This window comes from Sardina pilchardus, chromosome 24 (genome assembly GCF_963854185.1).
Source record: "Sardina pilchardus chromosome 24, fSarPil1.1, whole genome shotgun sequence".
Taxonomy (NCBI): Eukaryota; Metazoa; Chordata; class Actinopteri; order Clupeiformes; family Clupeidae; genus Sardina; species Sardina pilchardus.
Genome location: NC_085017.1, coordinates 23,858,405 through 23,883,404, shown reverse-complemented (window position 1 = coordinate 23,883,404; position 25,000 = coordinate 23,858,405). Strand labels below are relative to the sequence as shown.

Genomic DNA, 25,000 nt, shown 5'->3' with positions numbered 1-25,000 from the left:
GTGTGTGTGTGTGTGTGTGTGTGTGTGTGTGTGTGTGTTGGGGCAGGCGGGGTGTGTGTGTGTCGGGCAGGGCAGGGCGGTGTGTGTGTGTGTGTCGGGCGGGCGGTGTGTGTGTGCCAGCGCCATGGAGGCTTCATTAGAGTTGTCTCACACTGTCGAGGGAAGCACCGGGTCCTGACGGGGGGGGGGGGGGGGGGGGGGCACGAAAGGCCCCAGGAAAGCTGTTCGCATGACATGCACGGTGTGGTTGTGGTGTGTTTGTGTCTGTGTGTGTGTGTAGGGGTGTGTGTGTGCGTGTGTGCGCGTGCGCATACACATGTGTTTGTGAGCGTATCTGCCCGTGTGTGTGTGAGCGTATCTGCCTGTGTGTGTGTGAGCGTATCTACCCGTGTGTGTGTGAGTCACCTGGAGTCAGGGAGAAGATGGAAAAAGACAGACGCAGTGAATGCGCTCAGCGGCTCAGTGATTTTTAAAAGAATGCCTGAAAGGCAAGTAATGGGAGTGAAAGAATAGCCACCTCCTGAGACGGCTGCATTAAAGCGGGAGGTGGAGAGAGGAGAGGTGGGCTCTCGCCTGGCACTGGGAGACATTGATTACAGTGTAGCATTCTCAGGGCTGAGGTGAATCTAAAATAACCACGCTGATTAGACAGAAGGACGTAGCAGAACACACACACACACACTCTCACTCACACACACACACACGCACATACTGTACACACACACTCTCACACACACTCTCACATACACACACACACACACACACACACACACACACACACACACACACACACACACACACACACACACACACACACCTCCTCCTCACTTTCCCATGTCTGCCTCTTCATACACCCTCAAAAACCTGCTAGCGATAAATTCCTCTTAGGGATGGTCTCCTCTTTTTTTCTGTTTAATGTTCACACGTCGTTAGACATGAAAGCTCTTGGTTTCTGCCCACACGTTCTCTCGTAAGAAACCTTTTGATATGCACCGTCGTCTGAAGAATGCTAAATCCGTCAGCTGTGTGATCAGGAAAAAAAAGAGAGAGAGAGAGAGAGAAAGAACATGCAGTACACACATTTTAGAGGTGCTTCCTAGAATAGTTCAAAGCTACAAAAAGCGAATAGTTGAACGTATCGCAGTTTACTATGAAAATGCAATACAGACGTAACACCAACGCGTTTCAACTGTTTCCGTGCATTTTGATGCCTGGCTCTACGGAGCAGCCATTACTATTGACCTCACTCTCCCCATTCTTCTCTCCTTCTTCTCCCCTTCTCCTCCCCTTCTTCCCTGCCTCTGCCCTGCTTCCTCTCACAGACGGCCATGGACCAGCTCCACATGCACTTCACCCAGGCCATCCACAACACCGTGTTCCAGGTGGTGCTTGGCTACGTGGAGCTGTGCGCTGGCAACGCCGACACCAAGTTCCAGAAGATGCAGTACAAAGACCTCTGCACGGTACTTTTTTGTTTTCTCTCACTCTCACTCTCTTCCTCTCTCTCTCTCTCTCTCTCTCTTTCTCTCCCTCTCTCTCTTTCTCTCTCTCTTCATGTGAATTTGTTCAGCACTCTGCTCCATTATCTTTTTTTTTGTTCTTTGTACTCGGAGGTACATGAAAGGTGAGTTCAGAGTTGCGACACCTGTCCAAGCAGGATGGGAGGGCGGGAGTGGGTGGGTGATTGAAGTGAATTGAAGCTGTGAGAATCCTTGAGCGTCTGAGGATATCTGTAAAATTACACAGACATCAGCTGAGACTGAAGCACCAGAGGCGTGTTCAAAACAGCAACCGCAAATAACAACTGCAAATGTTCAAATTGGTCACTCCTAAATGTTTTACTAAATGAACACAAACACACACACGCAGTCTTAGCAGGGAGTTCTCAGCAAACAAACGTGAATACTGGAATTTATTTTTGACTGAATTTGGATTTCGTACATGAAAATATAATCAAATTCAAAAGTTCACAGGAAACTCTTTGCTCCCTTTGCCTCTGTTTGCCGAGTTTGAACACAGCGAGCTCCTGTCCATTAGTCTTTCTGAGTGGTGCAGAGAAATATATGGGAAATCAGAAATGTATTGTAAATGACATGCACTCCCAGGTGTGGATACATTTTTCACTTCACAACATCAGCAGCTGTATTGACACTTTTTTTTTGCCACTCCATCCTACATTTTACTTGAGTATACTAAGAACAGGCAGCGGTGAATCCATAAAGGTTCAGTAGTAGTGTGTTTAAAACCCATACACAACAGGTGTAGTTACCCCGTGTTCTGTCTGAGCCTATACTACTGAGGTGACCTACCTCTCTGTGGCGAAGCCCTTATTGTGGAACAGAGAGCCGGTCTTTGGTGAGATCTCTCTAATGGGCAGAGGCCCGGATAGTGTGCCCTCCATCGGCAGAGCTCAGTGGAAAATGGCCCATTTCTGCTGCTTTGCTAAAGAGAGGGAGAGAGAGAAGTGGTGGATGTGTTGGGGGAGGGATTCAGAATGGTGACAGAGAGAGGAGTGATAGAAAGAGAGTGATGACATGACTGTAGGAAAAAGGAAAGAAATAAGTGCGGAACAGTAGAGTGGAACAGAAACGTAGAGAAAGAAAATAAGAGGAAGAATGGAAAAAGAGAAAATAAACCGACTAGGAAGAGTGTAAAACGTGTGAGCTTACAGTAGGACGTGTTGACAACATAACCGGAATTGGAAATGTCATGTAAGAGAAAAGGCAAAACAAAGGAAGCAGAGGTGAGAGAGAGTGATGCAGAGAGGAGGCGATGAGAGAGGGAGAGAGAGGGAGAGAGAGAGGGAGGAAGGAAGCAAGATGAAGACAGAAGACCAAGGAAACAGATATCGCTTGAAAGGTTTTCATTCACAGTGTTTATGGGGTAATTAATTTCCGCACTCATGGGAAGCGGCCTCAATGGAGGCAGCCTCTTGGGGAGGGTGGGGGCACACTGCCCAATCCATCTGGAAATGAATAAGACTCTCTCTCTCTCTCTCTCTGTCTCTCTCTGTCTCTCTCTCTCGCTCTCGCTCTCCCTCATCCACAAGCCTGTGCCGCTTATCGAGTTTAATAATGGAGATGTCTGCCAGAACCTTTTTACGGCCTAATTTAATGCTGTGTTTCAAATGAATGGCCGTTCACCTCCTCAGGGTTAGAGGGGTTTCATTTGAGCAAACTCGACGTGAAGTCTTTGAGATGTACAGCAATCTGTCGGTAGTCAGTCTGTCTGTCCATCCGTCTTTCTGGTCGTCCATTCCCTGGTTCCTTCCTTGTGCTCCATCCCAATTGAAGGCCTGCGGTACTTTCTTTCTTCAGAGCTCACACAGACGATCTGGGTAGCTTATCTGGGATGGCATTAAAAAAAAAAAAAGGTTTGGTTTGAAGACATCCATTTTGGAATTGGATTTTTTGAGACCATGCACTCATGTTAACCTTTGTGCATAAATCAGACAGGAAGTCACACTGAACCTTGAGGCAGTTATGGAGTTGCATTTCAAAGAAAAAAGTTTGGGCGCTGCGATAGCTTATGCTTTTAATAACCTTGTCCAAGTTTGTCATTGACCATCCTAAGCTACAAGCATAATAGTCTTTTCAGAGGGCACAGGCATAGGCATAGACATCAACTTGTAACTGCTCTCTCCCAAATACCCTGCACCTGTAATTTAAGCCCATTCAAAACTTCCCATTTTTTAACTTTGCTCATTCAAAAGAAAAATGAAACGGTGGCCGTCTGCTTGACCCGTCAGTTTCCTCATTTCCCAGCAGATAGCGAGAGGCAGTGCCACTGAGAACATGTTTTTTTCATCGCCTTTTGAGACAGCTTTTGGAAAATAATGAGATGCCAGATGGTACCACCTTCAGTTTTTTTAAAAATGTATACATATATATATATTTAATTTAAAGCCTTTCTGGGAACATGAAGGATGTTATCGGCTCCATCTTGAGAACAGGGCTTAGCTACTCTGCGATGTAGCCTGACATGAACTTGATTATCTGGCCCACACCCAATTACTATATGCATAAAAAGCCTTCATTCACACGTGAATCTGCTGTGTCTTGTGGTCTGTCTGGGGGCGTAAGAGTCTAAGAATCTCTCCAGCTAAATCAGTGAATCACCCATCTCCGGAGTCTTAATTGTGTTAGAGGTACCTGCTTGTGCACTGTCGGTGTAGGAGGGATTTCCATAATCTTGGTGTCAGCCAAAGGTAAACTTTTCTTTTGCCTTTTGACAAGGTCAAATTTATGATGCACATTTGCACCTGTTTCAATATCACATTCTTCTGAAAATCATATTCATCCTCACTGAGGTATACTATGCCATATATTTCTGGATATACAGTATACTGTATGCATGTGTGGGTGTGTGACCAACGATGAGTTACTGTTTCTACATGACTATAAATATGCTGCTGCACCTGTTTCAATATTACGGTCTTCTAAAAATCATATGCATACTCACACAGGTATTCTAGCTCATATATCTTTCTGCATACTGTATGTGTGTGTGTGTCCAAAGATGAGTCACTACGGGTTTGTCTGCTCAGATGCAGTATTTATGCATCCAGGGTTCAGACCATCCTCGTATTCCATTTTTCAGTTCAGTCGACTGTGGCATTTGTACACAAGCAATTCATCTGGGAAGAATCCTCTCCGTATTCGCTCTATTATTTTCGTTCTCTTTTCGGTTTCACTGGAATGCTCTTCTACCTTGTGAGACTTTTAACGTTGTCAGTTCGCTGAGGTCTGCCGCGTTCTGCTTCAGCGCCCCCCAGACTACAGATTGATTCGGCGTGTCACACACAGGGGCCTTCGTGATTGATCGGACTGGAAGGCAAAGCCATCGCCAAGACGCGCCTGCATGCTAACCAGAGAAAAAAAAAAATGGGGTCACACAGTTTGCACTTGTCGTCTATCAGCTTTGAGAACTCCCCCTGAAGTGCGAGGATTGTCAAGAGCAGTTTGTATGTCATTATGGCTATATGTGTCGTCTCTGAAAGCCTCCAACGGTATCTAATGCCTCCTCCGTCCCCCCCCCGACTTGTGCCTCTCGTAGTTGGAATAGTCCGAAGGTTGTAGTGTGTAGTTGTGGGAATATGGCTCTGGTTGAGACTTCTACTCAGACAGACCCGCGGCTCTCGGAGGCCTCGATCTCCTCCACGACAGCCAGGCAGCCGTCAAGGCGAGTCGGGCGAGTCAGGCGCGGCGGACCCGGGAGGCCGCCGGGGGAAGCGCTATATGCAAATCAGTCCGCCCACCGGCAGGCCCTCCTCCTCCTCCCCGACCTTTCACCCCGGAGTCGTGCGAATTAAAATTCAAGCGCGAGGGGATGCCACCGCAAAGGTCACTCTCCTAATGTGCGGGAAGGGGAAGCGGCTGATGAATTTTACATCACGCCGCCGTTACCTGCTCCAGTCTGTCGCTTCCCCATGCTGTCTGTGCTTCCGCCTCATACACCCCCAACCCCCATCCTTCCACCCCTCCATTCCTCCATTCCTCCATCCCTCATCCCTCCATCCCATCCCCCCCTTTGGTCAACCTCACCCTTCACTGCTTTGCAGTCTTCTTTCCTCCTTTCCCGCTTCCGCTATGCTCAGTTTGGCTCGGGGTAAACAAATTATTTACACAACACACCCCAGTCTCTGCAACATGTCCACTGCTGCTGGTTCATTACCCTGCGTATAACACAGCAGTCGTATGATAATGACCAGGTTTGACCTTCACTTGATCTGACCTCCTTTGGCTGCCCTTGGTTGGTCTGCTGTCCACCAAGTAAGACCTGTCTTTTTTGTTCTTTTCTTATTTTCCTGTTTTGGATTAATAGTTGTCATTCTTAAGGCAATATTTCAGGCAGTCACAATGTTAAGGTGGTTGTGCTGTTAACTGCACATTTTCTCTCGAGACTTAATTAAGAAATTGACCTTGGGATTGTTTCATGGGTGACAACTCCCCTTTGCATTCCATGCACTGGTCATTATCCTGAGAGACTTTGCTCATTTCCACAGCATGTTTCTTCCCCTCGATGACTGAATTAATAAGGAGCACGATGCTCAGCTTTGTGCTGTGTCTCATTTGTAAAGAGCACCTGCCTTCATTTGTTTTTTTCTACTGCTATCATTAACACGCCAGACTGTGTCTTCTCCTTTTTCATTCTTCTTCTTCCTCCTCCTCCTCCTCCTCCTCCAGCCGAGTTCTGAGAGTTTTTGTTCAGGCTGTCGAAGCATTCGGGGCTATCAAAAAAAAGCTTATCAGTCTTCAGCCTTCTGCCCCACCCCACAAGCATTTTTCTTTTTTTTTCTCCCCTTCCTCCCTTCCCTTGCTCTGACCGCTCTTTGCACAGAATAGAAATGAGCGTGATCGTCATTAGCAAACAGTGAAACTCAGTGCTAGCTGCATGAATGCGCTAACTCCCGCTGTCAATGGCTGAGCCTGTGGGGTGCATGGCTCTGCACCTAATATGAAGTCAGTTAATTATGCAACTTGCTAATGCCTCTTAATGTAAATTAGCCACTGAGTGTAGAGGGCCAGCAGAGCACTCTACCTTCCTACTAGTGGAGAGAGAGAATTGTTTAAGTTTTAATTTCATTTCAGGTAGAGTTTAGCTAATGACATTCTGTAGTTTGGAGAGAGAGAGCATCTTTAGCTTTGGAAACCACGAGAACTATACATAACATCTGTTTGAACACTTAAGATAATCCTTTTATCATTTGGGTTATTGGGATGTCTTGTTGAGATTTCATTAGGATTTCGGTTATTGCATTAGATTCATCTGTAGTTCCGGCAGCTGCACAGCGAGGGAGATGACCCTTGTGGGAGGAGGCTAGCTGTATGTCGCCCGATTGCGCTATTTCTTTGCTCCTGCATTGGTGAACCTGCCCCGCCCAATCCAGCCCACACCACCCTTGTTGCAGATGAAAGAAGGGCATTTGATTAATTCCATTTAGCTTGGTGACTGCTGCACCGATGTGCACTGATAAGGATGGGCACTTGCTGGTAGTGTTAACATTCACTGTGAATGAGTGTGAGAAGTGAAAGACAGACAGAAAGAGAGAGAGATAGAGAAAGAGAGAGAGAAAGATAGATAGATTGAATGCTCATATGTTGTGGAGACTTAGCATATTGGTACAGTATAATAAAGTATTACATTTGCGGGTAAAATACTGATTGAAGTCATATGGGTACAAGAACGACTAAACAATACCCTCAATATCACTATTTTTGCTTCTAGTTTTGAATGTAGGGCATTACATAAAACATTTTTTTTCATGCAGAGAACTGTCCCACTCTTTGTTTCCCATCCTCCAAAGTTGGTAAAGCTAGGAATAGTACTTTTTCATAGCTATTAGATTTGAAGATATTAATGCCCAACCATACTATCCCAGATAAATAACTAGAGAATAACTTGAAATAACTTCAAGGGTAAAAACATAATAAAACAGTGGAATTAGAACAAAAATATTTTAAGGTGTTAGTTTTGGGATCTATAGATTAAGTAGACAAACTTAGAGCAAAATCTGGACGATAACCATTTCCCTGGATTTTGTCTTGACAAATTTCCTTTGGGACAATTAAGTCTATTCTATTCTATTCTATTCTATGTTTGAACGATCCACTTTCACAAAATAATATGAGATCGTTGGGTCTTTGTTATCAGAAATACCCCTCGGGTCTGCAGTGCATGCAGGACATACATTAGTCTGTTGTGAGGAGTAGCTGAGGCCCTATTTGTTTGCTCGTATTGATGCAGTGTGGGTTCTGTGGAGTGACGTAATAAAAGCAGCCTAGACTGACTCTAAAATTATCTTACATTTTGCTGGGACTGAATTTATGTGTTGGACTCTCCACTATGAAGTTGCCGTTGATGGAGGAGGGAGGAGTGGTGCGGTAGGGGGGGGGGGGGGGGGGGGGGGGGGTTCTGGCAACTTTGCTGGCTTTGCAGATCCTCAAGATTGCTGACACTTTTATTTTTCAGTTTTTTTGTCTTTAAAAAAAAAAATCCCTGCTTCTCCTTCCTTGCAGTTTTTGCAGTAACATGGTCACGTCTCTGGATGAAGTGAATCAGCTGAAGCAGTGGCTTGTAGAGTGGGTGGGGGGGTGAGTTGAGGTGTTTGTGGGGGAGGCACAGCAGGGGTTGCAGGCGTTTCCAGTAAATATTTCCTCGCCACTGAATCAACCCCTCCCTGGTTGTCATTCACCCAAATACTCCCTGCAGCTATAGAGTGACCGTGTAGTGTGTGATCAGAGCCTTAGAACAGGGAGATTTGCACATGCAGCGGGGACCTGGCTATCACTTTTTGGAGCAATTGCATGTCCCCAAGAGCTGTAACAGGTATGCAGGGTGAAGTGAAGTGGTCGGTTGGCTCCCAGTCCCAGCAGATCCTATTCCACTCAGCGTAGGCTCTTTCCACTCCTATTCCCCTGGTGTGTTTGCCTTTAGCCTCTGATAGCCTGGGGTGACAGCCACTGAAAGGATGTCATTTTCTCTTATCTGGGATGGCTGAAGATCCACCTCTCCCTCCCTCCCTCCCTCCCTTACCATCCTCCCTCAGAATTGCCCCCACTCCCGGTCATCATCACCCAGCAACAGCGCCTGGTTTCGGCTCCCGTGGCAACAAGTGAAATCGAGAGAGAAAAAGAAAAGAAATAGACACATATGTTGTGAAAGGTACCCACCCCTCTTTTTTTTTTGCCAATCACAATGGCGATTAAAAAGTTCCATTTCATTCGCGGGCAGTAATTTGTGCTCTGGATTCATATTCATGTTACCACGTTACCCGCTCGCTCTGTGCCGATGAAGCATGGAAATGAGTTCACGTTCGGCGCAGTTCAGCTCTGTCGAGGTCACCCAGCCATTTGCGTTTGGAGAACTCTTCCACCCACAATGAAATTGTGATAAATGGGCTTGAACACTCTTGACATGAGCAAATCCTCCCCCTGCTTTTGTCTGTACATCAGCAAATACAGTCATGAAAGGTTTGCACAGGTGCGAGTCAAGACAGTCCCGTCTCGCTAGTCTCCTCCTATGGGATGCATCTTGTTCAAGGACATGCATCTAATGAATTATGTCGGGAGGATTTATATCGGTTAGTTTTATCTTCAAAAATGACAATCCCTCCTTTCATTAAATTATACAGTGTGTGTGTGTGTGTGTGTCCTAATTTTTCATTTTTTGGGCCACCCACCTCGAAATTCAGCACGAATCATTTTTCCCCCTTTTCACGCCAACTGATCAAGGTTTCAGAGAGAGTTGGAAGCACCACTGAGGAAGCAGGGTCAGGCGTCTCGTTGCGTTCGACCTTGTGAACATGCTGATCCCCCTTCACAGAGCATTGATTTATATTAGCTGTGCTCTTCTCAAATCTAGTGACGCCCGACACGTAATGAAAACATAAATTTACTTACCATCAATAGCCAGGACGAGCTCCTTAAAGGTGACTGAAATAGGCAACCAAAGTCGATATTTGCTCACGGTGTGTGTGCTCACGGTGGTATCAATCCTTTGTGGGAAATGTACAGTCCAGGAAAACATTCACCGGTTATGGGGTTTGCGAGGACAAACATATTTGGAGAGATGGCCACAGGGCTTCAATTTCAGCTGGAAGTGCTTCTGTTTCTGCTGGTTTCTCTGTAAATGGTTGGTACTCTTCTAAGCTCCATTGCTAGTCCCCTAAAGTCTGCTTCTGCAGTGAACTCACATCCGTGAAGTAGTATGGACTGGTAAATTGCCACTGGATTCCAATTATCCATGGACATTGATAATGAATGTCAGAGGACATTGTATTGAAACTAATTGAATCACTAAAGGTGAAATCACAATAGCGTGAAGCTAAACAGTGACAGTCGGTAAATTAAACTGGTAGGGTAATGAGCAATGTCTCTGTTTCACCTGAGACCTGAAAGGCCACCTTCTTTGTCATCATTGCCCACTAATTAGTATTGCTTAAAAGCACAAGACTGACAGGTTACTTTAGTTCAGCAGACGAATAGCCAGTATTCGATAATTTAGGACGATAAAGGGGCAATCTCAATATGTCAAAGTAAATCACTACTTTAAGGCAATGCTAAGTTCAAAAATAGTATTACACTTATATGGTACTGTGGATAATATGTCTTTCCCTTTGTAAGTGTAAAATGTTTGTTTGTCTAGTCGGTGTATTATCTGTTGTTCCGGTCTCCGCCATCTTGCTCGGAAGAATAATCAGTGCATTGTCTTTATTGAATCGTATTGGCGTATAAAGCCAGGCTTTAGTGTGTGTGTGTGTGTGTCTGTCTGTCTGTCTGTCTGTCTGTCTGTCTGTCTGTCTGTCTGTCTGTCTGTCTGTCTGTCTGTCTGTCTGTCTGTCTGTCTGTCTGTCTGTCTGTCTGTCTCTCTCTCTCTCTCTCTCTCTCTCTCTCTCTCTCTCTCTCTCTCTCTCTCTCTCTCTCTCTCTCTCTCTCTCTCTATGTGTGTCTATGTAGTGGAGTTTTTTAGCTTTGTCCTTAGGAGACTTCTGGGCTCTCTTCTCAGAATCCTCTGGTGGAATGATAATGCTTCCCAGGTTGGTTTGAGGTTAAGGCTCTGTGCAAACTCCCATCAAAACACCCAATCTTCTCACAAGGCAAAAGTGAAAGGTTGTCCGTTTCCCCCCCCATGCGTCCTTCCCTTCCACAGAAATCCGCCAGGCTAGAAAGTCAGCCTCCGCAGCTCAGCCCAGTCCCAGTCAAGGGCCACGCCAGCCGGCCTGCCTGCGAAAGTTACCTTTGGATTTTAGCCACAGTAAATGTAAACCACGACTGAGTGCATCCATCATCGCTACGTCTATTTTTATTGACTCCCCTCGCTCCGCTCGTCTCTTTTAACATTTCCTGAAAATGTCACCCACTCAGATCTAGCGGACCGCGTCGGACAGCGCCCCGGCAGGCTCGAGGGGTAACGCTCGGTTAGCTTTCAAAAACCCGAACCCTCCGAAACGGAACCGCCGGCTTGGATCGGGCCGCCTCTCCTCGCCTCGCCTCGTTCCGTCTGGCCCGTGCTCACAGTTAGACACGCCGCAGTGTGTGTGTGTGTGTGTGTGTGTGTGTGTGTGTGTGTGTGTGTGTGTGTGTGTGTGTGTGTGTGTGTGTGTGTGTGTGTGTGTGTGTGTGTGTGTGTGTGTGTGTGTGTGTGTGTGTGTGTGTGTGTGTGTGTGTGTGTGTGTGTGTGCACGCAGCTGCGGCGACGCAGAGAAAGCCTCCCCTCGTCTCCTCTGGGTCGCGTGCGGGGGCGTGCGACGGCGGCGATGCGCGGACGACGGACGTGTTTTCACCGATCGCGCCGCAGCTGCTGCTTCGCTTTTGCGCCGCCGTCTTAATGAGTTTCCCCATCAGGTGCGGCGTAATGAAAGAAATACCTGCACCGCGCTTCTGCCTTGCCCTGCAATTAGCCGAGTAATTAATTCAGTAATTAAAGAGGTTCTTCAGGTAGAAAAACAGAATTAGTTGCCATGGATGCCGTCGGTGGGGGGGTTCGGTCATGCGGTGTTATGTTCAAGGGTTTATGCAGCCTGATAATGCAAGGTTGTTCACAGAATATACAGATAGTAGGATCAGGTCAGTCTGAATACTCATCATTGATTAGGATCTAGTAGAGTCTATTCATATGCTAAAGCGCTGCAAGTGATGGAAGCTAATGTTTTCTGTGATTGAATGCAGTGGAGATAGTGGGACAGGGCAATGATGAAATGAGCCTTCAGCTCCCTCCCTCTTACTCTCGCTCTCTCTCTCTCTCTCTCCCTCTTTCTCTTTCTCTCTCTCTGTGCCCCTTTTACTCTCTACCTTTCCCTCTTTGTATCGGTATTTACTGTTACTAGTTCATTGCCCGTTAAAATGTGAAAACCCGCTGCCCAATTGCATGCCAGTCGATATGCCTGCTTTAAAAGTAGAATGATCTCTCTCTTTCTCTCCCTCTTTCTCTCCCTCTCTCTCTCTCTCTGTACCCCTTTTTCTATCTACCTTTCCCTCCTTGTATCGGTATTTACTATTATTTTTCATCCCTTTCTCAGCACATCACCACAGACAGCTACATCCCCTGCCTGACTGACCTCTGCAAGGCATTGTGGGAAGTGATGCTGAGCTACCACAGGACAATGCAGTGGCACGAAGAGCACGACAAGGAGGAGGCGGCCAGCCCTGACCCAGGTTTGACCTCTGTCCATTCCATTCTCCCTCCACCACCATCTCCTTTGATACACTTAACTAATATTTATACTTCTGCACTCTCAGTCCTCTGGTAAAAAGTGTTTATTGTTGCTGTCGAAGGTCTCCACCATTGCAGCTTGAATGTTATTCCTGTGCTGCAGTTTTTGCTTGGGACATTATGGTTTCATTGTTTTCAAGAGTTAGGTAGGTTAACATATTATCCTCTCTTTATTTGGGCTGGACAGAGTAGTTTTGGGCCATCAAAACTTTTTTTGCAAGCCCTGCAAATGTGCCATGCTGCAAATTAGAATTTATGTCCACCACAGGTAGCTGAGCCTCTCAACTGTGCCTCTGTGTTGTAACTCTGATTTTACCCACTTGAATCTTAGTCAACTATGCCTGCCCTATGCCCGTTTCTCTTTGCCGAGTGCCAAAGCCCCCCCCAACCCCAAGGTCTAGGATAAACATTTTCCTCAAAAGCAAAAGTTTGACTTTCCCAGACCACCACTCATCCTGGCGTCCTTTCTTTCTTGCAAACGTGGCTGACCCCTCACTCGCCATCTTGGCTCTGCTTAAAGGCTGCGGTGTGGTGCAAGGTGAGGTGTTCTCATGCAGGCCTGTGTACACGCCCAACCTCGAACCTCCTGTTTTTTTTTAACGGCAATCCTAAATCAATTTAAACCTGACAATGTTTTTGAGTTTGGCTGGCTTTTCATTACGAAGCCCTCTTCCTTGGCCGGATGGATTTACGAGCCTATTCACGTCGATCGTTACGGCCCCGGGTCGCGCTCTCCTCCTTTATGGAAAGGCAAAATGGCTTTCAAGCGGACCGAGAGGTTTTGGCCAGCAGTCACCGCCTGGGGTTGACCGGGTAATTGAGATCGTGGCGGTGTTGATAGTCAAGTAGAATGTATTCCACGGGCCACGGTTCGCTGGACAACTCCTTTGTTCTTTGTGTTTTTAAGGTCATCGAGCAGGCCTGCAGTAGATTGCCGTTTGTACTTGGGTGACTCTGACATTGCCGAATCCAACGAGGCACTCCAAAGACATCATGTAAATGCGGGTGATACAGAGGGGGGGCGAGGAAAGGAGGAGATTACGGGAGAGAGGGGCAGGGAGCGAGAGAAGTGGTTACACAACATTCATTTGCTCAATTCAGTACTCACTGAATACACATTCGCGAGTAAATATGATGGAAAGCCGACATTATTAGCTGTTTACCGAGCCACGAACCTTAAGTTTGGTTATTCATCACAGCGTTCTGTCGAGTCATTCCATTTGCTGCAGTTTATTTTTCTGTCGCTGCATACTGACTCGAATGTACATCACAAAGTGTTTCATTCTGAATGTTTAAGTCTTCTAAGGAACTGAAAACCTGGGGAAATAAATTGTATTCCTAGCATGCAAAGGGAATTAATCTTGGAGAATGTAAAGGAGATTAAATGAATGACTCACGCCGTTAGTCTTGCTGATAAGTCCTTTTTTTCTCTTTATAATACAAGAATCCACTTCAAGTGGAGCACTGGTGAGGTCTAATAAACAACATATAAATAGCATCACTTTTTGTATTCTTCTCTTGACTTGCTGCTGATTCACTTTCTTTCTTTCTCTCTGTCTTTCTTTCTCTCTCTGTTTCTCTTTGTTCTTTCTACCGTATCTGAGTTTTCTGTCTGGATCATTCTTGTGCCTTCTCTCTCTTTCTGTGATCCTTTTACCAGTGTTCACCTGACTGTCATTCACTTTCTCTCCCTGGCCATAATGTGTCGACAGTCTCTCTTTGTCTTAGTATCTCTCGAAGTTCTCTTATTCGATTTAAAAATATGCTGTGTGCATTTATTTCTATCTTAGTCACTTTAGTCTTTTTCCCTTATTCTTCTTTCTGGTACTCAAAAAAGCATTTTGGAGTTTCAGTCTAAAACGACCAATTTACCAAGTTAAAAAGTAGACAAAAACGTTTAACAGCTGCAAACTGGTGTCTCTGGACAATATTGTTGGCAATGTCCTGCTTTGACTGCTTATCTGCATTTTTGTGGGGTGTTCCAACCCAAAGTACGGAATTACATAGTGCATAGCTTGGACAGCTAGTGGGAACAGCAGGGGTGGTTATCTGTTATTCACATAAGTTTATTCCATTGAACATTATTTTGAAGATGATGCCAAAAGTTGTTGTTGTCCCATCACCATCCTTTGACCGGCTTCCTTCCCCTGCCTTCTTCCCTTTTGCTGCTGGCGTCCTTCTCTCTTCATCTCTCTCTCTCATTTTTATACTCCCTCTCTTTCTCTCTCTCTCTCCCCCTCTCCCTTTTTCTCTCTCACTCTCTCTCTTTCTTTCTCACCCTTTTTTTCTCACAGTTAAGCTTAGTTAGAGTTTGTAGTCAGGGGGTAGAGGACACTGAAAGTAAGCATTTGCTGCCCGGACAGGCTTATCTGTGGATAAGCACGGCCATCTTGCTTGTGTCATCAGTTAGATCTCCCCGCTTTGATGCTCTAGGCTGGTAAGGCAACACACACACACACACACACAGAGAGTCCCCCCTCCACCTCTACCTCCCCCCCTCTCCCTCTCCCTCTCCCTCGCATACACTACCATTTATCATTGAACTGTACTTCAGATATTGCACTCTATTCCTGTCTACTCTTCAAGGAGATAAAGAGCCATAAGCTCGTGATTGATGTACGTGTGCACTTATATATATATATATATATATATAAATGTATACCGGTAGATATGATACTTCTGTCCTTTGAAGCTGGAATAGGGGATGGAGACTAGAGGAGCGGAAAGTGTGCCAGTTGTTCTTTTCAAAAATAGAAAGAAATGAATTTCCCAAAAATCGTTGTTGGTGTGGTTGTCTTCTCCGGCGTAATTACATTTCTGGAACAGCTGGGGATTCGCCAGTGAGACTAAATTTGGGTGGGAGGGGGGGGTCATGTTTGAGGGGCAAGGGGACGTCCGTTACATTTTCTGTACCGGCCCTGATAGTTGTCAGCGGGATGGACTGAGGTAAGGGCAGGGTTGCGATCTGTCATCTTTATCGCCCATGCAGGCTGTCCACCCGCAATCAGCCAGTTAAGCCGGCAAATGATTTGTCATCAGCGGTGTCCTTGCTGAAACTCCAAAAGTTATAGCTCTGTCCAGGTGTGTGTCTACACTCACACACACACACACATATCACTTCTCTATTCTTTTTTCTCTCTCCCTCTCTCTCTCACTCCTTTTCACCTTTTTTCAGAATGAATGGTTCGCTAGTCCTCTTCTTTGGTGAAGGTTGTGGAAGCAAACAGTAATATATCTCTAATTAATGTAATGAGCCCATAAAACGTCATAATCTTTATTGATGGTGCAGTTTATTTTCCCCCCATTGTTACTTTCGCTTTTGAAACGAAACCCATCTATCCTGACTCGTCTATCCATCCTCTTCTTAATTAGTGAGTGATTACCAGCCTGTGCTCCGAGACGCTTTAGTGGAATTAGAGGTGACAACAATGACACTCAAAAGCACATATACAAGTAAACACACACACACACACACACACACACACACACACACACATACACACGCTCTCTCTCTCACTCTCTGTCTCTCTCTCTCTCTCACACACACATACACACACATACACATATTCACCAAAGCATCCTCTAGTGGAACCTCAGGTGTTAGTTGATCCTCTTGGCTTTAACCATTAAGAGCTGCTTGTGTCGGACTTACAGGTCATCCATAAACGTCCGCCTCTTTCACCGGCCGCAGCCAACCATGACCACTGAAGTTGGTTACTTGACCTCTGTAACGTCTGAGTATACCTTCAAAACAAACGACGAACAGAAACTATCACAAATGTCTTCGCAGAGAGACGGGCTCAACCAGTTCACAGGATGAAAAGTGTTGGGCGGTCACAGCTCCACACACAATGACCATGTATTCACGCTGTAAGGTTGGTTTCACCTCTGGAGCCTTTTGTTCTTTGTGTAGAAGGTGGTCCATTATCCTCTCGTCTGTTAGGGCCATCAGGCTGCCGAGTAGTGGCCTCTCCAGGAGACTGATTGTATAACCTCTTCTGGCTCCTGCTTTAAAGAGAGTGCGCAGCTCATCTAGCCACGGATGCCAATGTCTTGTACTCCATGCTGAAGCTTCCATCATCCTCAACGACTGATGGATCATGTGCCGTTCACAGACACACACGCGCACGCACACACACACACACACACACGCACACACACACACACACACACACACACACACACACACACACACACACACACACACACACACACACAGACACACACACACAGACACACACACAGAGATGCACTTTTTCCCATGATCATCATTTGTTTCTGAAATGTGTGTGTGTGTGTAGGAGGATAGGAGGATGACAGAGGCTTTTATTGTTCCTAAGTCAAGGTGAGCTCCAGCAGTTTTGGCTTGCCCAGGACTGGACATGTGGACGAGATGTCTGCTCGCTCGTCTCTGGTGTGTAACGGCGATGGATGCTCTTTCCATCAGCCTCGGTCGCTCTCCAAGAACACCCAAGCCCTGCCTGCAAAAGAAGGCAGACCGTTACTCGTATATCAACCGGCGGAGAAGACAACACTGAAGAGCCGACTTCTTAGCTCATGGGGCGTCTCGGGAGAGGAGCGCATCGCGTTTATCCTCGCTAAGTTTCCAAGAGCATTCCTGGATAGCAGCACTTGATAAATCGGAGCAGAAGTTTGTTGTCCTATTTTTTGATTTAGAGATTCAGTAATTCATTGTCATCAGGAAGAGCAGGAAGGCTTAATGCCGAGGGGGCCTCTAAATAGTTGCTTGAAAGATGTCGGCATGTTATGCGCTTTGTGGTGAAGGTTATGGAAGAATGCAATGTTCTTTGGTCACGTGTGCTACAGTATGCAAACAGAATCAGTGTGTTACCAAACGATCAGGATGCCTTTTCTGTTTTTTTTTTTTTTGTTGTTGGTCTTGTTTGTTTGAGAGCCACAGCTGTCGCTTAGAGAACAGAATGTTATGGTCACCTTGGTTACAACCCCTGTGACTACTCCTCATCGCCGCCGACTACAGTTAGGGTGCAGGAAACATTAAAGCAAATCTCCATGCGTAATCTCTTTAAAAAAAGGTTGAAAGGTTAATCCCTGTAAAGCACTATGTGATTCTTTGTAGATTAGTGTCATATCGGAGTGTTACTGGAGTCTGGTCATTTGTGGACAGTTTAACATTACCCTAATGTACTTGGTACCGTAACCGAGCACAGTTATTCTAGTGGTCAACGGTCAACAACATCAAACAGGTGGATGGAAGCAGAGCAATGACGTTATTCTTCAGTCATCACTTGAGAGAAATCAACGTCCTGGTTTGAGTAATGCAATATTTAATGGAAAGACAAACAGCTCTCTGCATGACCAAGACTTTTTGGACTTATGAGACAGGTGTGCTTAGAATGTAGGAATATGGGCTTGTAGTATTGAATAACATTAAAGCATTAAATAGCTTTGAAATTCTTTACAAATTCTTTTCAAGTAAAATGGATCAGGTAAAATCATGAAAGTCATCCATCTATTTGCAAATACATCAACACAGAATTACGCACACTTAATTTTTTTTAAACCATATTTATTTAGTTGCTTTATGATTTTGTTGTAATACTCAACCTTAAACGTAAAACTATATGCTTATATATATCCAGTCTGTGTCCAAGTGTAATAGGTAGAAAGATAGCACTTAAGTCTGGTTAATAGTCCCCCAACTGCCAAGAGAAAGTAGCTGCTGCAGGTGTTGTTAGACTGCATCAGACACACTCTTTCTTTCATCTTTTTTTTGTTTGTTTGTTCACTTTATCTCATTAGCCTGTCCATTCTCCTCATCCACTCTGCCTCCGGCTTTACCTACTGCTCTCCCCTTTGTCTTGTTTGTCTCTTCCCCATCCTCTTGTGCTACTCAGTGTCTCTTCTTGCCTCTGCTCTTCTCCATCTCCTCTTTAATCAGTCTCAGTCGTGAGCAATTTCCACACTTTTTTTGTGTGTCAGACGGGCAAGGCAACGCGCAGATCTTATTTTTCTTCTCATCAGATCTGTTTCCTGCTGTGTGACACTGTTGGGTCACTCTTACAGTTTGGAACTTGGATGGAATCAGAGCAATAAGCAGGTTACAGATGTGAGAGACTAGACAGATATTAGCCATAGCTGTTGCGGTGTTGCGGACATGTTGGAGACACTCACAGCCCAGAGAGATGAGAGCATCTTCTTCAGCATTACAGGCATCCTCCTCTTCACTGCTCCTTAATAGTTGAGACTGACACTGGCCAAGGTCACCTTCAGTTTCATACACACACACGCACGCACGCACGCACACACACACACACACACACACACACACACACACACACACACACACACACGCATGCATGCATGCATAAACATACAGGGCTATTTGCCCAAATCCCCTGCCGAGGCTTTTGGCTTTTGTATGTATATATACGTATAGATTTTAAATGTTGTGTATTGTGTATTCATAGACTGTCTCCTTACATTGAAAGGGAGGAGAAGGTGGGTGGGACTGGGACTGGGACAATAGAGGCACATGACAGAGCCAAGACTGTTAAGAATGTGTCGCATGAAGTGAGCGCTCGAACTGAATGAACAAATGATGAAAATGAATAAATAAATGGACGATATCTCCATTTAGCTGTGGGAGTTGCCAGAGCATAAAACTATCATTCTGAGGAAAAAAAGTGGTAGTATGAGACGTGACGTGAGCGTATTCTATACCCCCCCCCCCCCACACACACACACACACACATACACACACACACATACACACGCACACAGTGCACGGTGCATTGTGCATTTTAAACTTTAAGCATTAAGTCTCATTCAGCCATTCCAAGTAGAAGGCTTTGAGGAGAGCCTCCTACTTACTCGTGAATGCACTGTACAGAGCAGCGGCCAGCACGTTGTGTGGTTCTGTTGTTGTGTCGTTTGTTTTCTGGATGACTGAAGGCAGTTCCTGAAAGGCAGACTTTCCATTCATATAGCCAAGACAGTGTTAAACTCTTGTGTGCATGTGTGTGGGATCATGTTTGTATGTGTGTGCTTAGAGAGCACCAGTGTGTTTGCTTGTGCGTTTTTGTGCGTGCGCATATGTATGTGTGTGTGTCCAAGAACTTGGATAGAGATACCTCTGTCTCTGTGTGTGTGTGTGTGTGAGAGAGTCTGTGTCTGTCTGTCTGTCTGTCTGTCTGTCTGTCTGTCTGTCCACGAGCTTGGGTAGAGATACCAGTGTGGTCGTTTGTGTTCTCGTGCATGTACTTGGGCACAAATGTTTTTGTGTGTATTTACATGTCTGTGTTCGTGAGTAAAGTCTGTCTGCTTTTCCTTCCGTGTGTGTGTGTGTGTGTGTGTGTGTGTTGATAAGGGGAGGCTCGGCCTGGGCAGCAGTGTTTTCTTGCTTTGTGCAGGAGTTGGCCACTGGTGATTTATGCCAGGGCTGCGCATAGCTGCTCTCTCCTCTCTCCTCCTGGAACGCAGAAGCGAGGGGAAAAATCAACTCCATTGTCAGCAGCAGCCAAGGAGCTCTTTGATTCTCCTCCAAAGTCCACAGTCTTCAGGTGTGACGAGAGGCTGGAAAAGAGCTCTCCGACTGTGTTTTAAGCTGCCCGACTTTATTTGCATAGTAGAAACAAACAGGTATCGAGTGCGGTTGAAATATCAACTAGCAATGGACTGACACGTTGGTATTTTTTTATTTTTGAGTTGAAGTGAAATTTGTATGCTGCTTCTTAATGATCGAAATTCAAGATGAATTCAGAACAGTCCAGCAATGGACGACATGTAATTCAGAGGATAGCCAACTATCCAACATTTGAAGAGCTGAGATGGTTGGCCTCACACACCGAGCAATGCACACTAGATGCATTTCTTTCCCCAGACATTGCGTGTCACTGTCATAGAATGAATGATCAAATTTACCGCATCATAGATCTGTCTCAGCCTCTTCAAATCACACTTGTGTAACATGATATTGTTTATTAAAGCAATAGCATATGCTGTGTTATCAAAACAATACCCCCCTTGCTTCCATACCATACCTGGCTGCACTCTATTTTTAGAAGACAGCATGAGTATAGAATGGCAGATGGCTGATGGTTACCTTTCTGCCCCTTTCACATTGAGGTGTCAGAAATGCCCCCCAAACCCCCGTCACTTGCCCCAGTGGGGGCAGAAAGTCCCTCTCGCCGCTGGATTCTCATCTGTTTCCATCGCGCACGGACATCATCTGCCTTCGCCAGTCCTCTTCCGCTCCGCTTGTTCCCCTTGCAGCTCACAGCCTTCAGACGCAGGCAGTCCCCTTTCCTTACTGTAGCCTAGCTGTGCTGCCGGCCGGAAAGAGCCTTCCCAGGGGATTAGGTGTGTGTGTGTGTGTGTGTGTGTGTGTGTGTGTGTGTGTGTGTGTGTGTGTGTGTGTGTGTGTGTGTGTGTGTGTGTGTGTGTGTGTGTGTGTGTGTTTGTGTGTGTGTGTGTGTGTGTGTGTGTGTGTGTGTGTGTGTGTGTGTGTGTGTGTGTGTGTGTGTGTGTGTGTGTGTGTGTGTGTGTGTGTGTGTGTGTGTGTGTGTGTGTGTGTTTGTGTGTGTGTGTGTGTGTGTGTGTGTGTGTGTGTGTGTGTGTGTGTGTGTGTGTGTGTGTGTGTGTGTGTGTGTGTGTGTGTGTGTGTGTGTGTGTGTGTGTGTGTGTGTGTGTGTGTGTGTGTGTGTGTGTGTGTGTGTGTGTGTGTGTGTGTGTGTGTGTGTGTGTGTGTGTGTGTGTATGTTTGGACAGAACACCTTTGCTGTAGAAGAAAAGGTCAATGGGTCCCTCGGGCTTTTTGACCAACATCCTGACATACATACGCTTGCACACACATATAAACACACACACACACACACACACACACACAAAAACACGTGCACGTGCACACCTTACCTTCGTGTACCGAGTCTTCTACATGTGACTTGTTCAGGGAATGTATTTCCTGTTACAGTACTCCAGGCAGAAATCAATAACCTTGCTTTTCAAACGTCCAAAACATACAGAAGGGGGTTATTGATGAAGGGTTTTGCAGACTTAACCAGCAACATTCTGGCCTTAGTGAATCTCCCGCTGGCCGTATTGGGTGAACCTGTGTGAGAGTGTCGAGAAAGGAAAGCCCAGAACCAGAAACCCAACGTTGATTGACGACGAGCCTGCTCTGATAACGATGACAGCCCGCAACCTGACAAACGCTCAGCTACACTGCTGCTTCCAAAAAAGCCCCACGATCTAGAACTTGCCGGGTTTTTTTTTTTTTTTTTTGGAAGGATCGCTGCGGAGACCGCCGTGCGACTGACTGTGTCTTGGCCCGCTCCTGTCCTTGAAGAAACACCTCATTCTCCCCCCCCCCCCCCGACTCCCATCTCTGGCCTCGGCTACTGTTCCGGCAAGTTTCTTGACGCCTCGCGGCACAATGTTGCCTTTCCATGCCATTAGAGGAGTTTCGGGGAGAGAAAAAAAAACCCATGAGGCGGTTTGCTCTGCCTTCTTGCCAAATGGTGTTCTTTTGTTGATGTAGAACATTCTTTGATTTTTTGTTTTGTTCATTTTCCAGTTCTTTTCTTTCTTTTTTCAACATTGACGACTGAATTGCTTGTGTGTGTGTGTGTGTGTGTGTGTGTGTGTGTGTGTGTCGACTCTGCCGCTCTCTTCCCTAACCCTGCTCCCACAGCCCCCATCTGTTCGGCTCGCATCGCTGTTTTGAGAAAGCGCAGGGCGCTCAGAGGTCAAGTACAACCAGCTCAGGCAGGCACCCTCCCACCCACCACCTCCCAGGCCGTCTCTCCCATCCCACCTCTCTCATTTATCCTGCCTCCTTCCTCTGCCACTGCTAGCGCTTTCATTCATTTTGCATGGCCACGCCTGACGGAACGACTCTATTGCGAAGGGCAGGCTCTAGGCACTTTCTGTCGCTACATTTTATGCGGTCGCAACAGACGCTCGGCACCCGACGCAAAAGCCATTCCCAAGGTCTTGCTCGCTGAACCTGACCCCCGTGTGAACCCTTACTTTATCTCTGTGTATCCGAACGTGTATTTTTTTCACCTCTCTCTTTTTTTTCCCCTTCCCGTTAAACGTTTAGCGCACGCTTCGATATTGACACCAGTGAGATTATAACGGGGGGGTTGCTGGGTCGACGGCCCTAATGTCCTTGGCACATGGCGCTGCTCGCGTCGTCAGCTGACACGCCGTCCGTCGAGCGCCATGATGAACAGCCGCTCCACAGATGTCAACCTCAAGCAGCATATTAGGCTGATTGCCTCCAGGGAAAATGGCTCTTGAGGGTGACTGGGAAGAGAGAGGGAAGAGAGAAAGGGTGTCACTGTAGCCATCCAACGCATCCCACATTCATGGGGTCACCACATTTATTTACTTATTTATTTATTTATTAACTTATTTATTTATTTATTTATTGTCATCTATCCCAGTGTCCTCTGGCAGTGCTGACTTCTATGGTCTTGGCTCTGATGCCAAAGAGGACATGGCCGAGTCTCTTATCATGGCGACAGGGGCTCATGAATTGCTGAACTTGAAAGCTCGTCCCAAGAGCTCCATGTTGAGATGGATAGATGTGTTCAGAGAGCAGGAGTTCCAAGGCCACCCTGGGTCTCGCCTGGTCTCTTACCAACACTTTGAGAGGCCAGCCCTGAGCTGTAGGGCAGAAATAACAAGCTCTGATAGGGGAGCAGGAGTAAGAGGATGCTTTGATGTTAAGGGAGGTTTGTGCTGCTGTGTGTGTGCGTGTGTGGTTTTTTGTTGTTGTGGAGCGGGGTGCACTGACACGCGTCTTCCTGCAGAGGGCAGCAGCGAGGACGGCTCGGACGAGGCGGTGGTGGGCCGCACCTACGTGAAGAAGAAGCTGGAGCACGGCCTCAGCCGCATCTGGCAGGTGGGCTCCCACACTCTCTCCCAGCCTGGGGTCTGGCCCAGCCTCCCTATCTGTCTGCCTCATGTCTGTCTGTTCTATCTGGTTTTATCTGTGTCTCCGTTTCGCCGATTTCTTTCGTTTTTTTTCTTCTCCTCCAGTGTCCTATTCTGACTCTTCTGTTCTTTTTTTTTTTTTTGGTCTCTCTCTTCTGATTCCGTTTGCCTGTCTGTGACTGTTTATCACTTTTCATTATCCCCTGTCTCGCACGTCACCTATATTTATGTGTCTCTTTGCCATTTGACACCTCGTCCTTATTCCTCCACACTCTCTGTATTTCTTGTCAGCTGACTTGTACTGACTTTATTGCTCGACATTCCTCGCTTGCTCTTTTTGTCCATCTTTGGATTCTGCTCTGCTTTCATCCTTCCACTTCTCATCTCTCTCTCTCTCACTCTCTCTCTCCTCCTCCTCCTCCCTCCTCCCTCCTTTTCTCTCTCTCTAATTCCCATCCCCAACTCCCAAACCCCCTTCTCTGACGTCCATCCCGTCTCCCCGCAGGACGTCCAGCTGAAGGTGAAGGCTTATTTGCTGGGGACGGACATGTCCAACTTCAAGTACGACGACTTCATCGTGGTCCTGGATGTCATCAGCAGGTATGGCACGGACGCCGCATCCTCATTAATGCTAATTGCCCCAGCAGGGGTAGGACAGGCTGTGACAGCACAACTGCCCCCTCCCAACTGCCCCATCCCCTTCTATTCCTCCCCCCTCCCTCCCCTTTTAGTGGCTGCTCCAAACCCCCATCCAGTGAAGGGGGGGGGGGGGGTTGAAACAAAAAAAACGGCATCAATGAGCTTGCTTGTTCGGTGGGCAACCAGACCGCGGTAATCAGTCCCCGGGATCCAAGCTGGTCAATTACTAAGGGCTGTTAAGGCCATGGCCCTCCTGGGGGAAGTTCCTGCCCTCACGCTCCCGGGTCACTGGGGACGCTGAAAGCAGCCCTGCCATATCATGTCTGACATAACCTGATGGAGTTAATTAACGACAGCGGACTTCCGTGTTCTGTTCTTGTTCTTGTCTTGTTGATGCTCTCAATTCAAGTTCAGTTGAAGCAAGCTTTATTATTAGCAAATAGTTTTGCATTGCCAAGATTACATTGAGAATGCTTGGAGTATTATACTGTATATGGCAAACACTTTTAGATGTTTAGATTTAGATGTATCCAAGATTCACAAGAAACTGATCCTCTCACTCTGTCTCTCCCTCTCTCTCTCTCTCTTTCTCTCTCTCTCTCTCTCTCTCTCTCTCTCTCTCTCTCTCTCCCTCTCCCTCTCCCTCTCCCTCTCCCTCTCCCTCTCCCTCTCTCTCTCTCCCTCTCCCTCTCCCTCTCTCTCTCTCTGCCGTCGCTGCTCAGGTTGATGCAGGTGGGGGAGGAGTTCTGCGGTAGCCGCTCCGAGGTCCTCCAGGAGTCCATCAAGCGCCAGAGCGTTAACTACTTCAAGAACTACCACAGGTGAGTCCTGTGAGCGCCACGTTCTCGGGGGGGTAAACCCCGCACGGAGGTCCTCCTCTTCTCTCTCTCTCTCTCTCTCTCTCGTTCTCCTCTGTTCTTTCAAGCTATTTCTGTCTGTTTAGCTTAAGTTGGCTGCCTGACGGTGTTCAGTCCTCGTTAATTCCTTTGTTTCACTCTCAGCCTCGATCCCTTATTCTCACTCTCTGGCGTTCCAGCTGTTCTTCACTTAGATTTGCCAGCCCATGTTCTGTGCTCTGCTATTTCCCTGTTCTCTCTCTCTCTCTCTCTCTCTCTCTCTCTCTCTCTCTCTCTCTCTCTCTCTCTCTCTCTTTCCCCTCAGGTCTTCCCCCTCTTTCTTCTTCCTCTCTCTATTCCCATCTCTTCCTCCTCTCCGCACCCCTAGTTCC

At 46.6% G+C, this 25,000-nt stretch overlaps 1 protein-coding gene across 2 annotated transcripts in view; it reads left to right on the top strand.

Moving 5' to 3' along the window:
- vps50 (VPS50 EARP/GARPII complex subunit) overlaps positions 1-25,000 on the top strand; it is a 135,694-nt gene that overhangs the window by 43,961 nt on the left and 66,733 nt on the right. For both annotated transcript variants that reach the window (XM_062529423.1, XM_062529422.1), the window contains exons 12-16: positions 1,323-1,463; positions 12,020-12,155; positions 23,010-23,101; positions 23,639-23,733; positions 24,495-24,593. In XM_062529423.1, coding sequence (XP_062385407.1) covers positions 1,323-1,463; positions 12,020-12,155; positions 23,010-23,101; positions 23,639-23,733; positions 24,495-24,593 — 563 coding nt within the window. The remainder of the gene's footprint in view (positions 1-1,322; positions 1,464-12,019; positions 12,156-23,009; positions 23,102-23,638; positions 23,734-24,494; positions 24,594-25,000) is intronic.